Source organism: Ailuropoda melanoleuca, chromosome 2 (genome assembly GCF_002007445.2).
Source record: "Ailuropoda melanoleuca isolate Jingjing chromosome 2, ASM200744v2, whole genome shotgun sequence".
Taxonomy (NCBI): Eukaryota; Metazoa; Chordata; class Mammalia; order Carnivora; family Ursidae; genus Ailuropoda; species Ailuropoda melanoleuca.
In genome coordinates this window covers 22,898,985-22,911,550 of record NC_048219.1, presented here as the reverse complement: position 1 = coordinate 22,911,550, position 12,566 = coordinate 22,898,985, and the positions used below count along the sequence as shown (strand labels likewise).

At 40.5% G+C, this 12,566-nt stretch overlaps 1 protein-coding gene across 2 annotated transcripts in view; it reads right to left on the bottom strand.

Annotated features, from left to right (window-relative positions):
* The window catches only part of LOC100471717 (cytochrome P450 4X1), a 34,241-nt gene that overhangs the window by 15,003 nt on the left and 6,672 nt on the right, over window positions 1–12,566 (bottom strand). For both annotated transcript variants that reach the window (XM_034652064.1, XM_034652069.1), the window contains exons 2-6: window positions 9,890–10,031; window positions 8,278–8,322; window positions 6,790–6,917; window positions 4,014–4,141; window positions 3,774–3,928 (exon numbers count right to left, since the gene is read on the bottom strand). In XM_034652064.1, the coding sequence (XP_034507955.1) occupies window positions 3,774–3,928; window positions 4,014–4,141; window positions 6,790–6,917; window positions 8,278–8,322; window positions 9,890–10,031 (598 nt within the window). The remainder of the gene's footprint in view (window positions 1–3,773; window positions 3,929–4,013; window positions 4,142–6,789; window positions 6,918–8,277; window positions 8,323–9,889; window positions 10,032–12,566) is intronic.

Here is a 12,566-nt window from a genome sequence, read left to right as displayed (position 1 = left end):
TAATATCAGAAATAAAAAGGGGACATCACTACTGATTCTATGGGCATTAAAAAGATAATAAAGGAATATTATGAACAACTGTATGCTCATAAATTTGATAACCTACATGAGATGGACAAAATTCTTGAAAGACATAATCTACCAAAACTCAACAAGAGAAACAGATAATCTAAATAGCCCTATATCTATTAAAGAAATTAAATCAATAATTAATATCCTTCCCAAAACAGGAAGGATGAGGTCTAGATGACTTCACTGGTTTATTCTATCAAATATTTAAGAAAGAAATCATACCAATTCTTTACAATCTCTTCCAAAATATAGCAAAGGGAATACTACCTAATTCATTTTTTTAAAGATTTTATTTATTTATGTGACAGAGAGACAGCCAGCGAGAGAGGTAACAGAAGCAGGGGGAGTGGGAGAGGAAGAAGCAGGCTCCCAGCGGAGAAGCCCGATGTGGGACTCGATCCCGGAATGCCAGGATTGCGCCCTGAGCCGAAGGCAGCCGCCTAACGACTGCACCACCCAGGCGTCCCCACTACCTAATTCATTTTATGAGGCCAGACATTATCCTAATACCAAAACCAGACAAAGACATTACAAGAAAGGAAAGCTACAAACCAATATCTCTTATGAAATAGATGCTAAAATCATCAATGAAATATTAGCAAATAAAATCCAACAACGCATAAAAGGAACTATACACCATGATCAAGTGGGATTTATTCCAGATAGGCAAGTCTGGTTCAACATTCCGAAATCAGTTAATGTAATCTATCGCACCAATAAGGTAAAGAAGAAAAATCATAAGACCATATCAAAAGATGCAGAAAAAAAATCTAACACAATCTAACATCCATTCACAATTAAAAATAAAACACCTCTCAGAAAACTAGGAATAGAGGGGGATACGTATCATAATGTATTGGTCAAAACCCATAGAGTATACGATATAAATAGTGAACCCTAAAGTAAACTGTGGATTTTAGCCCCATCAAATATAACAAAGGTACCACACTAATGCATGATATGAATAATAGGGGAAACTGTGTAAGTGGAGGCAGGGGGATGAGGTGAGAAAGCACATGAGAACTCTCGTGCTTTCTGCTTAGTTTTTCTGTAAACCTAAAACTCTCTGAAAAATAATTTGTTATTTTTTAAATTCATTTTAGGAGAGAGAGAGCTTGAGCATGGGGTGGAGGGGCAGAAGGAGAAGGAAAGAGAATCTTAAGCAGACTCCACGCTGAGTGGGGAGCCCTATCAGGGCTGGATCTCATGACCCCAAGATCACGACCTTAGCCAAAACCAAGAGTTGGACACTAACTGACTGTGCCATCCCTAGTTTCTTATTTAAAACAAAACAAAACACGACAAAAAACACAACATACTACAGAGTCTCTTTAAATAAATCAGTGCGATTCCGATACATGAAAAAATGGATCGATGAGATAGAAAAGTCCAGAAATAAGCTCAAGTACATATGTCAATTTAACATATGATAAAGGTGGTTATCTCAAATCACTGGAAAAGATGGAACTTTTAAACTAAATTTTTAATTGAAGTGTAATTAACATACAGTATTATATTAGTTTCTGGTGTACAATATAACGGTTCAACAATCCTATATATTACTCAGTGTTCATCATGATAAGTATACTCTTAATCCCCTTATCTACTTCATCCATCCCCCTACCCCCCTGTCTTCTGGCCACCACCAGCTTGTTCTCTGTATTTAAGAGACTGGTTTTTTGTTTGTCTCTTTTTTCTTTGTTTGTTCATTTGTTTTGTTTCTTTAATCAAAACATCTGAGTGAGATCGTATAGTGTTTATCTTTGTCTGACTTACTTCATTTCCATAATGCCCTCTATGTATGGATGCATGCTGTTGCAAAGGGCAAGATCTCAATCTTTTATTGCTGAGTAATATTCCATGGTGAGCGTGTGTGTGTGTGTGTGTGTGTGTGTGTGTATATATATATATATATATATATATATATATCACAGAAGAGATGGAACTGCTTAATATATGGCGATGGGACAACTGGATAACCATTTGGAAAAGTTAGATCAACACTTCGTACCATACATAGGAATAAATTCTAAATGCAAAAAGAACAAAATCACACCAGCACTGCAGGAAAAACATGGATGAATGTCTCTACAGATTGGGTATAAGCAGTGGTTCTCAGTTGCGGATAATTTTTTTGAAAGGTTTTATTTTTATTTTTTACTTCTTGAGAGAGACAGAGAGAGAGAGAGTGAGAGGGAGCACGAGTGGGGGTGGGGGGGAGTCGAGGGGTAAAGGGAGAGGTAGAGAATCTTAAGCAGGTTCCACAGCCAGCGCAGAGCCCAATTCGGGGCTCAATCTCATGACCCTGAGATCATGACCTGAGCTAAAATCAAGATTTAGATGCTTAACCAACAGACCCACGCAGGTGGCCCAGCTGCAGATAATTTTGTCTCCATGGGACATTGAGCAATGTCTGGAGACATTTTCAGTTGCCACAACTATCAGAGTCCTACTGGCATCGAGAGTGGGGATGTCAGGGATGCAGCTAAACGTCCTGCACCGCACAGGACAGCTCCCCACGCAACAAAGACTGATCCGGCCCAAAGTGTCATTAGAGCAGGGGCGGGGATACTCTCGAACAGGGGAGGGCTAGTGACTACTACTTAAAATCCAGATGCAATTTTTAAAAAGTATTGATAAATTTGACTACATAAAAATAAATATTTAAAAGGTTTTATTTTGAATAAATTTAACATCTTCCCCTAATACTTTGTATTTTGTTTTTTTATCATAATTATGTAATATAAAGAAATAGTAAAGAATTTTTTCACCAAGTCCTTCATTAGATGCCCCCAGATCCACTCTAATGAGCCATACAAATTTAGCATTTTCTGTGTGGGCCATGATGTGGACAAGTTTGGAACTACTGCTATATGTATATCCGTGTTCTTAAATTCTTTTTTTTTTTAAAGATTTTATTTATTTATTTGACAGAGATAGAGACAGCCAGTGAGAGGGAACACAAGCAGGGGGAATGGGAGAGGAAAAAGCAGGCTCATAGCGGAAGAGCCTGATGTGGGCTCGATCCCATAACGCCGGGATCGCGCCCTGAGCCGAAGGCAGACGCTTAACCACTGTGCCACCCGGGCGCCCCCGTGTTCTTAAATTCTTAACCTAACCTGCCTCTCTGAGTGTCTTATAATATCTACATTCCTGTGTGTCTATGTGTATGTGACTGTGCATGTGTAGATGTGTCTTGCAAATTTCCAAATATATTTGCTAAAGTAACTGTATTTTATGTTTAACATTTATTCAGTGCGAGGCACTGTCCTAAGTGCTTCGCGTATGTTAACATATTTAATCATCACCACAAACCTAGGAGATAGGCTCCTTTTTATCTATGCTCACTCTGCTCTCATGTCCATTTCTATGTAGCATGAGTGTTTTCAGTTCGTCAATATTCCTTCGTTACTACTGCAAACCCTGCACAAAAAGCCATATGCCCTGTGTGCTTTGGGGTATTAAATGTCCCCTTGTTATATTTGTATTAATAACAATTATACATAATGAACATGATATAGAAAACTTCCGACAGGACTACTACTATGGATCTAGCAAACTCTTCTGAAGCAGCTCTGTCCCTACAAAAGCTCCATTAAGAACAAGACTGTTTTTCACGCTGAGGCCTATTCTTCTAGACAGACACAATGCAATTACGACAGCGCATGGACTTGGGCCTGGGACCCAAATGCAAGAAATACCTGTGTACTGATGTAGAATTTTGACCATCTCCTGTAAGCGGTGGCCCTGAGGGCTGAATTTGAAAATGATGTCATGGTGATGTAAGAAACTGTATGAGCGGTAAAAGATGATTTTGCTGGCTTCAAACATTGCTTTAACATAAAGATCACGGGTGCTAGAAGAGAAAGCGGGGACAACGTGTCAATGAATGACTTAGATGATGGCGAACAAGTACCTTTTTTTGCTTTCCTGTCACTGACCTGCTTATCTGGCAGTTGGTCTCCTGGCTGAAAGCACATTTCATAAGTATGTCCAGGGTCATCAAGTTGACGTGCTCATAGACCTCCACAGCTGTGTCCTGAGGGCTGCAAATCTTCTCCCACTCACCCTGGCACGGGAGGTCAAGATCAACGACATCATCATCATCAAACTTCCTTTATCTGAAAGCCCCTCCCTGACCCTGCGCTTAGGATGTAAGGTGGACAGCCCTGAGCTAAATTAAGCAAGTTCTTACTTGGCATGAGGAAGGGAAAACTGCACTCAGCCAGGTGAGAAAGAGCATGGAGCAAACCAGGTCTGGTACATGGCTGAGTTAAGTATCTTTGGCCTTGCAGTTATTACCATAACTCTGTCTTACAGCAGATCAGAGTCCCAGTAAAACAGACCTATAATTACAAAGGGTCTCCCCAGGGCTTCCTCCACCTTCAGCCCCCAAATTGCTAAACACCCCACCCCACCATCACTACTGCCAACCACCACAGCCACACTTAAAATACACTTGGAACATTGTAAAAAAACAATTTCAATTCAGGGGCGCTTGGGTGGCTCAATTGGTTAAGCGTCTGACTCAATTTCGGCTCAGGTCATGATCTCAGAGTTGCGAGATCAAGCCCTGCTTAAGGTTCTCTCTCTCCCTCTGCCCCTCCTCTCTCTCTTTCTAACAAAACAAAACAAAACAAACACATTTTCTTTTTTCATTTTTTTGTCCCTTAACTCAATGTGGTTTTATTTTTTTTATTTTGTTCAGTTAGCCAACATACTGTACATCATTAGTTTCTGATGTAGTGTTCAATGATTCATTAGTTGCGTATAACACCCAGTGCTCATCACTACACGTGCCCTCCTTAACACCCATCACCCGGTTACCTCATGCCCCCAACCCCTTCCCTTCTGTAACCCTCAGTTTGTTTCCTGGAGTCCAGAGTCTCTCATGGTTTGTCTCCCTCTCTGATTTTTTCCTATTCAGTTTTCCCTCCTTGCCCTGTGGTCCTCTGTGCTATTCCTTAATTTCCACACATGAGTGAAACCATATGATAATTGTCTTTCTCTGCTTGACTTATTTCACTTAGCATGATCCCCTCCAGTTCCATCCATATCGATGCAAATGGTGGGTAGTCATCCTTTCTGATGCCTGAGTAATATTCCATTATATATATGGACCACATCTTCTTTATCCATTTTCAATTCAGAAGTGGCGGTCAGAGAGAAGCCATGAAAGGAACAGCTTTGGGGAGTGACTCCCAGTCAAGTGCTCCCTCTGTCCACTTTACTTCTTCCCCCAAGTGACCTACTCATGACGTGAGATGTTTTGTGGCTGAAACTGCCATAAAGTTCCCTGTTGAAAATATATTTGTGATAATAAGCATTCTTTGTGTAAAACACAAATACATCTGAATGGTTCAAGTCAGATCACCCTACATTTGCTGAGCACCTATGCTGTAGCTAGGGGCTGTTACGCATTTAGAAGTCTCGGAAAAAAAGGCAGAGGTTTTTTTTTAAAGCTTTTACCCAAATGTCAATTGTTTATTCAATTGCTTTCATCTTGAATTATGTAAGTTTTACTGAGTAAATAAAGTAAATTTAGAAGAAATTTATTTACTAAGTAAATAAAGTAAATTTAGAAGAAAAGGGGAGGCTCAATGCTAGAGGCACTTGGGCACAGTTCAGCAGAAGGGGGGCTATGAGTGAGGTCTCAGGCACAGGTGGGACAGAGAAACGAGGAAGACAGAAGCAGTTTTATTTGAACAGAGATAAACCCAGTACCACCACTGGCTAATTTGCAATTGTGCACAAAACTGCTCAACACCAGAATGGAAGGAGCACACCCCTTGCCCCAAACCCGCTAGCCTTCACCTCTGGTTCTCTGCCAAGAATGAGACACGGGTCTTTTAACCCGAACCAGGGAGACTGAGGTTAAATCTGCTTCTATGAGAACCCAGTCAATCATCTGATAACAGTGGTTCTCTCTTGGGAAAAGTGATAGGTTTGCAAATGAAGGTGGAGGGAAACTGGCTTTGTTTGTGGAGTTTGGGAAGTGTTTCTGATAAAATTTGTATTAACAAATTACTTACCCGATTTTTAAACAAGTACAAATTTAAAAATTCAAAATATACCGTGTACAAGTGGAGTTTTGGAATGGAACTTATTTACAAATCAGAGACCACCCTTAGCAATATTCCTCTGCCGACATCCTCCTGCCCCTTTGAAAAGGCTCAAGTCAGCTGCTAATGATCGACCACAAGAAGAAACTCACATCTGCGACATTAATGTAGACACTATCCTTTGCTAGGGCCTTTGTGACCATCAGGCAAGTTCATTCCAACTTCCACACCTTTGTCCATGCTAACTCACTCTGCCTAGAATTCCCTCACCTGTATTAGCCACATAATCAAGTCCAGCTCATATTTCTTGGCAAATCTGAGTCTCCTCTAAATCTGAAGCCACTATAGCTGTTCCTGGTTCCCTCGCACATTTATAGCACTTACCATCTGAATCTCACTACTCGGTACTTGGTTTACTGCCATAGGGTCTCGAATTATATCTAAGTCGGATGACCAGATCTTCATCATTTTTTATCACCCAAAGAACCAAAGCAAAAGTTTACAATGACGCCTCTTGCTCAGCTGGTAATTGCACATTGGGTAATTTCTAGAAGCCATCCGCTTTTGACTTTCACTACCCACTACACATGTTGAATACATTCCCTGTTGGCAGCATTCTGCAACACACTAGAGCACTTTTTGTCCCTTCACTTACCAGCATTGTGTTCACAGAATGGGCCATCACCTTGACATATGATTTCAAGATGTTAACATTGAACCCAGGAGTTAGTAGGCGACGGTGCTGGAACCACTTGGGTCCGTCTAGACTCAGCAGTCCTTTTCCTTGAGAAATAAAAGGCACAAAACCTCATGCTATTTTATTAGATGATAAGGAAGGAGAGGTGAGGAACACAACACCATGGGGTGACTGTGGCACACAGGTGTCATAACAGAATGGAAATCAGAGCAGTGCTCATATATTAAGTTGGAAGTCAGTTTGATGCTTACATCTGGGATGGATGTACTTAATATTGTGAGGAAGACCCCAAGTTTTGCAGCCTGATGAGGGTGCCAATCCTGAAATCACCAGCTACTCCCTGGGTAGTAGCTGAGTAAGTCACCTAATCTTCCTAAGGCTTGGTTTTCTCAATGATAAAATGTGGTAATAAGCATCTCCTTCACTGTGCTGCTGAGCAGATTAAATGAAGGTATATACATGAAGCACCTAGACTGGCTTCTAGCTCGTGGTAGAAACACAACAAATATTTGTCTCCTCTTGATTCCAAACCAATCCATAAAGTACACTGTGAACACAAAATGTACAAGGAACTAGACCTGAGTATTCACTCGGTCCCCAGATGTCTCCTCCTTGAGCCCTAGTCTGTGCTTTACACCTATAAATGATATGAAATGGAAATACTCATCAAGGCCAATGCTTTACAACCTTCTGTTGCAAGAAAGATCATTAAAGATTTGGCTTTAAAATGACCTTTAAGTTTATTAATATGTAATTTCCGTCATTTATCGAGAGCTTACAACATGTCAGGCTTGTGATGCATGGTCCGGTGCTGGTCTAGTGCCAGCCATTACACTAAGTATAGAAAATATGTGCTTCACTTAATCCTCACAATGGCCCAGAGATGTAACACTCATTAGATATTTTCCCCAAAATCACATTCAACTAGTCAGTGGGAGGATTCAAATCTAAGTAGCTCTGAACCCCAAACCTACAGTTTTTTCATTTATTTCCCTCTTTGTCTAACATAAATTCCAATCACACGACTAAAAGTCTTAATTTATCTGTAGAACCGTATTTCAGAGCAAAACTGCACTGGTTTGCAAATGGAAATAGAGGAAGTCCAAAAAGAAAGGGGAAGAACCAAGAAAACAAGAGAGAAGAAAAGATAAAATAAAGAATACAGATGTGAGGCTGCACTTTTAAAGACAGAGATGGGACCTATTCGCACACATGTGTTTGAGAATGAGACTTTTGGGAGAGAAATGGTCAAAGAGGGTTCCTAGGAGGTTGTGCTGTGTTGACTTAGCCCTCCCTCTTGATCTTCCCCCTAGATAACTTGTAGTATAGATTTACCACCCTCTTAATGCTTTTGAGCATTCTGATTTGTTTCTTTGGAATGCTCTACTATAGCAAGGGAACCTCATGTGAGAAAGTGAGTCACCCCGCTCTCTTGCACATACATACCAAGACACGGAATCAGGAACTTGTACAGGTACTTGGACTTGGGATCTGCAGAGTCAAGTAGAGGAAACAAATAAAAGCATTAGAGGGAAATTACCAAAGTTGGTGAAGTTTCTCTTCATTTGCCTGTGTTAAGTATAAATAGCAAAGAGAAGCCCAGCGCTCACCCCCTACAGCCTTGGCAGGCCCAGGAAAGCCACAGGTCTTGGCTGAGGAACCAGAGAACAACAAACCCCAGGAGGCAGACAGGAACACAAACTCAGATTCTTCCCTTGCTTACACTTTCTCCAATAGAAACGAGATTGCCTGAAGGTTACCAAGTTTCCAGAACAGAATTTAGGACAATATATTATGCCTTTCCTGGAAAATAGATTAGTGATTAGAGCAGAGGCTGGCAGACCACAGGAAAGGGGGACAAATGTCTCTTGGGGTCTCGTGAACTCTAACATGGAGATGTTTTACAGCTCTTGTCCTTTAAGAGGTGAGCAAGAAACAAATCAGGGCTGGGGGCGTGGGAAACATGGAGACTTTCAGGGAAAAGCTGTTTTCCTTTATTAAGTTTTTTTTTTAAAGATTTTATTTATTTATTTGACAGAGATAGAGACAGCCAGCGAGAGAGGGAGCACAAGCAGGGGGAGTGGGAGAGGAAGAAGCAGGCTCATAACAGAGGAGCCTGATGTGGGGCCCGATCCCAGAACGCTGGGATCACGCCCTGAGCCGAAGGCAGACGCTTAACCGCTGTGCCACCCAGGCGCCCCTATTAGGTTTTATTAAAAGTAATGGAGACAGTGGACAGGGAAGAAAGATTAGAATATAAGATGCTAGTTAAAACTAAGTTAGTTAAAACAAAGATGATCGAGCAAAAACCAGCTATTTTAATTTTGTGCTATGAGATGATCCACCACAGATGCCTTGAAAAAGGCTTGGATGGAGGAGTTAGATGACTTGTGCCCCAAAAGGAAACACAGTCGAGAAATATGCAGAAAACAAAAAACAAAATTGGGACCACAATCAAGAGGTTATACTGGTAAATTAATGATCTAGCATTCAGGTTTATGTAGTGAACCAGCAGAGGCAGAGCTAGTTCTGAAGTCCCCTGAAGACTTATGCTCAAGCAGGGGGCTGGGTGTGGGGAGTATTGTTGACGCTCAAGTCACAAAACCAAGAGGCAAAGGAAGCCCTTGGTGATCCAGTGGTGCCAGCGGGCTTTAAGATACACCCTCAAGGGTCCAAGGGAGTCTGAACTGGACAAGGGACTGGGGGGAGGGATGTGATAATCCCTTTCAGCATTGGTCAGAAACCTCTCCCCACTTTCTCCAGGTCTCTCTTTCTTTTTTTAATTCCAGGATAGTGAACACAGTGTTATATTAGTTTCAGGTGTACAATGTAGTAATTCAACAATTTCATACATCACCCAGTGCTCATCATAGTGCACTCCTTAATCCCCATCACCTATTTCATCCACCCCCCTCCTTTGGTAACCATCATTGGGTCTCTAGGTCTCTTAAAGGCCCAATTCTAATCTTTGCTTTAGGATTTCTTTAGAATCCTACATGTGAGTTTTGCATATCACTCCTAGGAGGATTAAGTTCCTGAGATGCCTCCCTTTTCTTACCTGTTCTGCCCAGAAATGTCTTTGCGTAGTCTGGGTCATAGATATAAAAAAATGCCTGAAAAGGCCCAACCCAGCAAGGAAAGGCACAATGGTATTTTTCGACAACCTCCTCAAATTTCTCCATTTTACCATCCTGAAGTAACTGCAGTGAAAAAGAAGAGTGAAGGAAGTTAGAGGAGCCAGACAGTCTGGACTCATCCCCTCTTACAGAGCAAGTGAATCTAGGGCCTGGATAAGATCGCACAAACATGCTTTCCTTGGCATTTCCAAGCTTGGAGTATAATTTTTTTAAGGATATATTTATTAATTTGAGAGAGAGAGAGAGAGAGAGAGAATTGAGGGGAGAGGCAGAGGGAGAGGGAGAAGGAGAGAATCTCAAGCAGACTACCTGCTCAGTGTGGAGCCTAACGTGGGGCTCATTCTCACGACCCTGAGGTCATGATTTGAGCTGAAACCAAGAGTCAGACACTTAACTGACTATGCCACCCAGGTGCCCTGGAATATAATTTTGTAATGAAGATCAGTGTATTTATCTTCTCAATGTAAATGTATGTTGCATCCCCAGAGTAAGTCCCTGTCAAATGACATCTGTGGTGAGCTGCTTTCCCAACTGAGAAGGTGAAGAGAGTTGAGTCTGCCTCACCTGCCAACATCACATATTTTGATTAGGAGTGGAGTCTGGAAGATGAGAAAGATTTTTTTCCTATGTGGGAAGCTAATTGGTAGTAGATTGAGCACGACCCATGATCCAGCTCACTATTTCCTCTCTTTTTTCCTTTCTCTAGTTATTGAAGAGTGATTCTTTCTTGTGACTTCATTATTCTGAAAGCTTCTCCCTAAAACCCTGCCCACTCCATCTACTAAGAAAATCCCATTCTTTTCCCTTACAACAATAGAAGACTCATTTATACAGGTGTGTGAAACTTGAAGCAAGTTTAAATTAAAAACCCTTAGCTTCCAACATTTATAAACCAGATTACAAATGCCACCATCAGAAACGAACTTTTTGCCTTAATAAGCAAGTTACTAATGACTCATTTAAATAGTTCCTCTAAATCACTGACAAGAAGATTCATTTATATTCACTTCTCATATAAAGTGAGAGTGTGGAGGGCACCTGTATGTGTGTGTCTGGGTGTGCCCAGTGACACATGATCATGGGGGTCTTGACTTGTGAAGAAACCCTAAGGCTGGCAAGTTCTTCCTTGGGTGACCAATCATATAGAGTTTGACATGTGATTTCTCTTACCCTAAGAAAAGGTGGAAAATTTTGGCTCCCAATTTCCTCTGTTACCAGCTACCACCTTTATCCCATGAAGTGTTCCCTAGAAAGTTTAGGGCCCCTAGGAGGTTGAGATTCTTGAAATCTAGCTCCTGAAATGGTACAGACTCATTTTAGCTAACATTCCCACAATCAAGCCAGTGACAAGCACTCACTGACAATGCAAATGATGTCTCCCAACAAAGCAAATGTTCCTTCATTAATATGCAAACAATAGACAAGTGAGTATTTATTAAGTGCCTACTATCTATGCCAGGCAATAGAGATGCAGGGAAATATAAGACAGGCAAGGTTCTTGCCCTCATGGAAATTATAGTCTAATATGAGGATTATTTCTTTAGGTTAGAATTGTCATGGACACCCTCAGCCACAAGCATTTGGTTATACTTTTAGTAACTCCTGTCTGGGCCAAAAGGAGAGAAAGCCATTGTGACTCCTGTAATATATGAATTTATATTTCTTCATCCACAGCAGTATCTTAATACATTTGAAAATATGTCTTACATATATTTAGGAAACATTGTTTAGAAACATTCAGAAAATGCTTAGTCTCCAGACAAATAGTAATAGCTAACACTTACAAAACACTAGTATGAACTAGGTGCTGCCAAGATCATGCTTTCCATTATTTATATTGTTTAATCCTTATACCAGGAACCCTATGAAGCAGATATGTCTAGAACCTACATTTTACAGATGAGGAAACTGAACCTTAGGGAGGTTAAAGAAAATAGTTCCAGCTGTTCCTTGTGACTAAGTGATGAATTGTCAAAAGAAACATAAAGTTTAAAAAAAGGAAGGTAAATAGGTAGAGTTGGTTATTTTAGTCAGCTTGATATATCAGCCATCTCTCATCTGTAAAACTCTGATAGAGGCCTCTCTAAAACACAAAAAAATAATTTACTGACAGTCAAGAGGGATCTCATAAAAACCAATTATGAAAAGCCTACAGCAAATATCATTCTCAATGGGGAAAAGCTGGAAGCCTTTCCCTTAAGACAAGGATGCCCACTCTCGCCACTATTATTCAGCATAGTGCTAGAAGTCCTTGCAACAGCAGTCGGACAACAAAAAGGGATAAAAGGTATCCAAATTGGCAAAGAAGAAGTCAAAANACAACAAAAAGGGATAAAAGGTATCCAAATTGGCAAAGAAGAAGTCAAAATGTCTCTCTTCGCAGATGACATGATACTCTATATGGAAAACCCAAAAGAATCCACTCCCAAACTATTAGAAGTTATAGAGCAATTCAGTAATGTGGCAGAATACAAAATCAATGTTCAGAAATCAGTTGCATTTCTTTTTTTTTTTTTTTTACTTTCAACATATTTTTTTTAATTTTATTTTATTATATTGTGTTAATCACCATACAGTACATCCCCAGATTCCGATGTA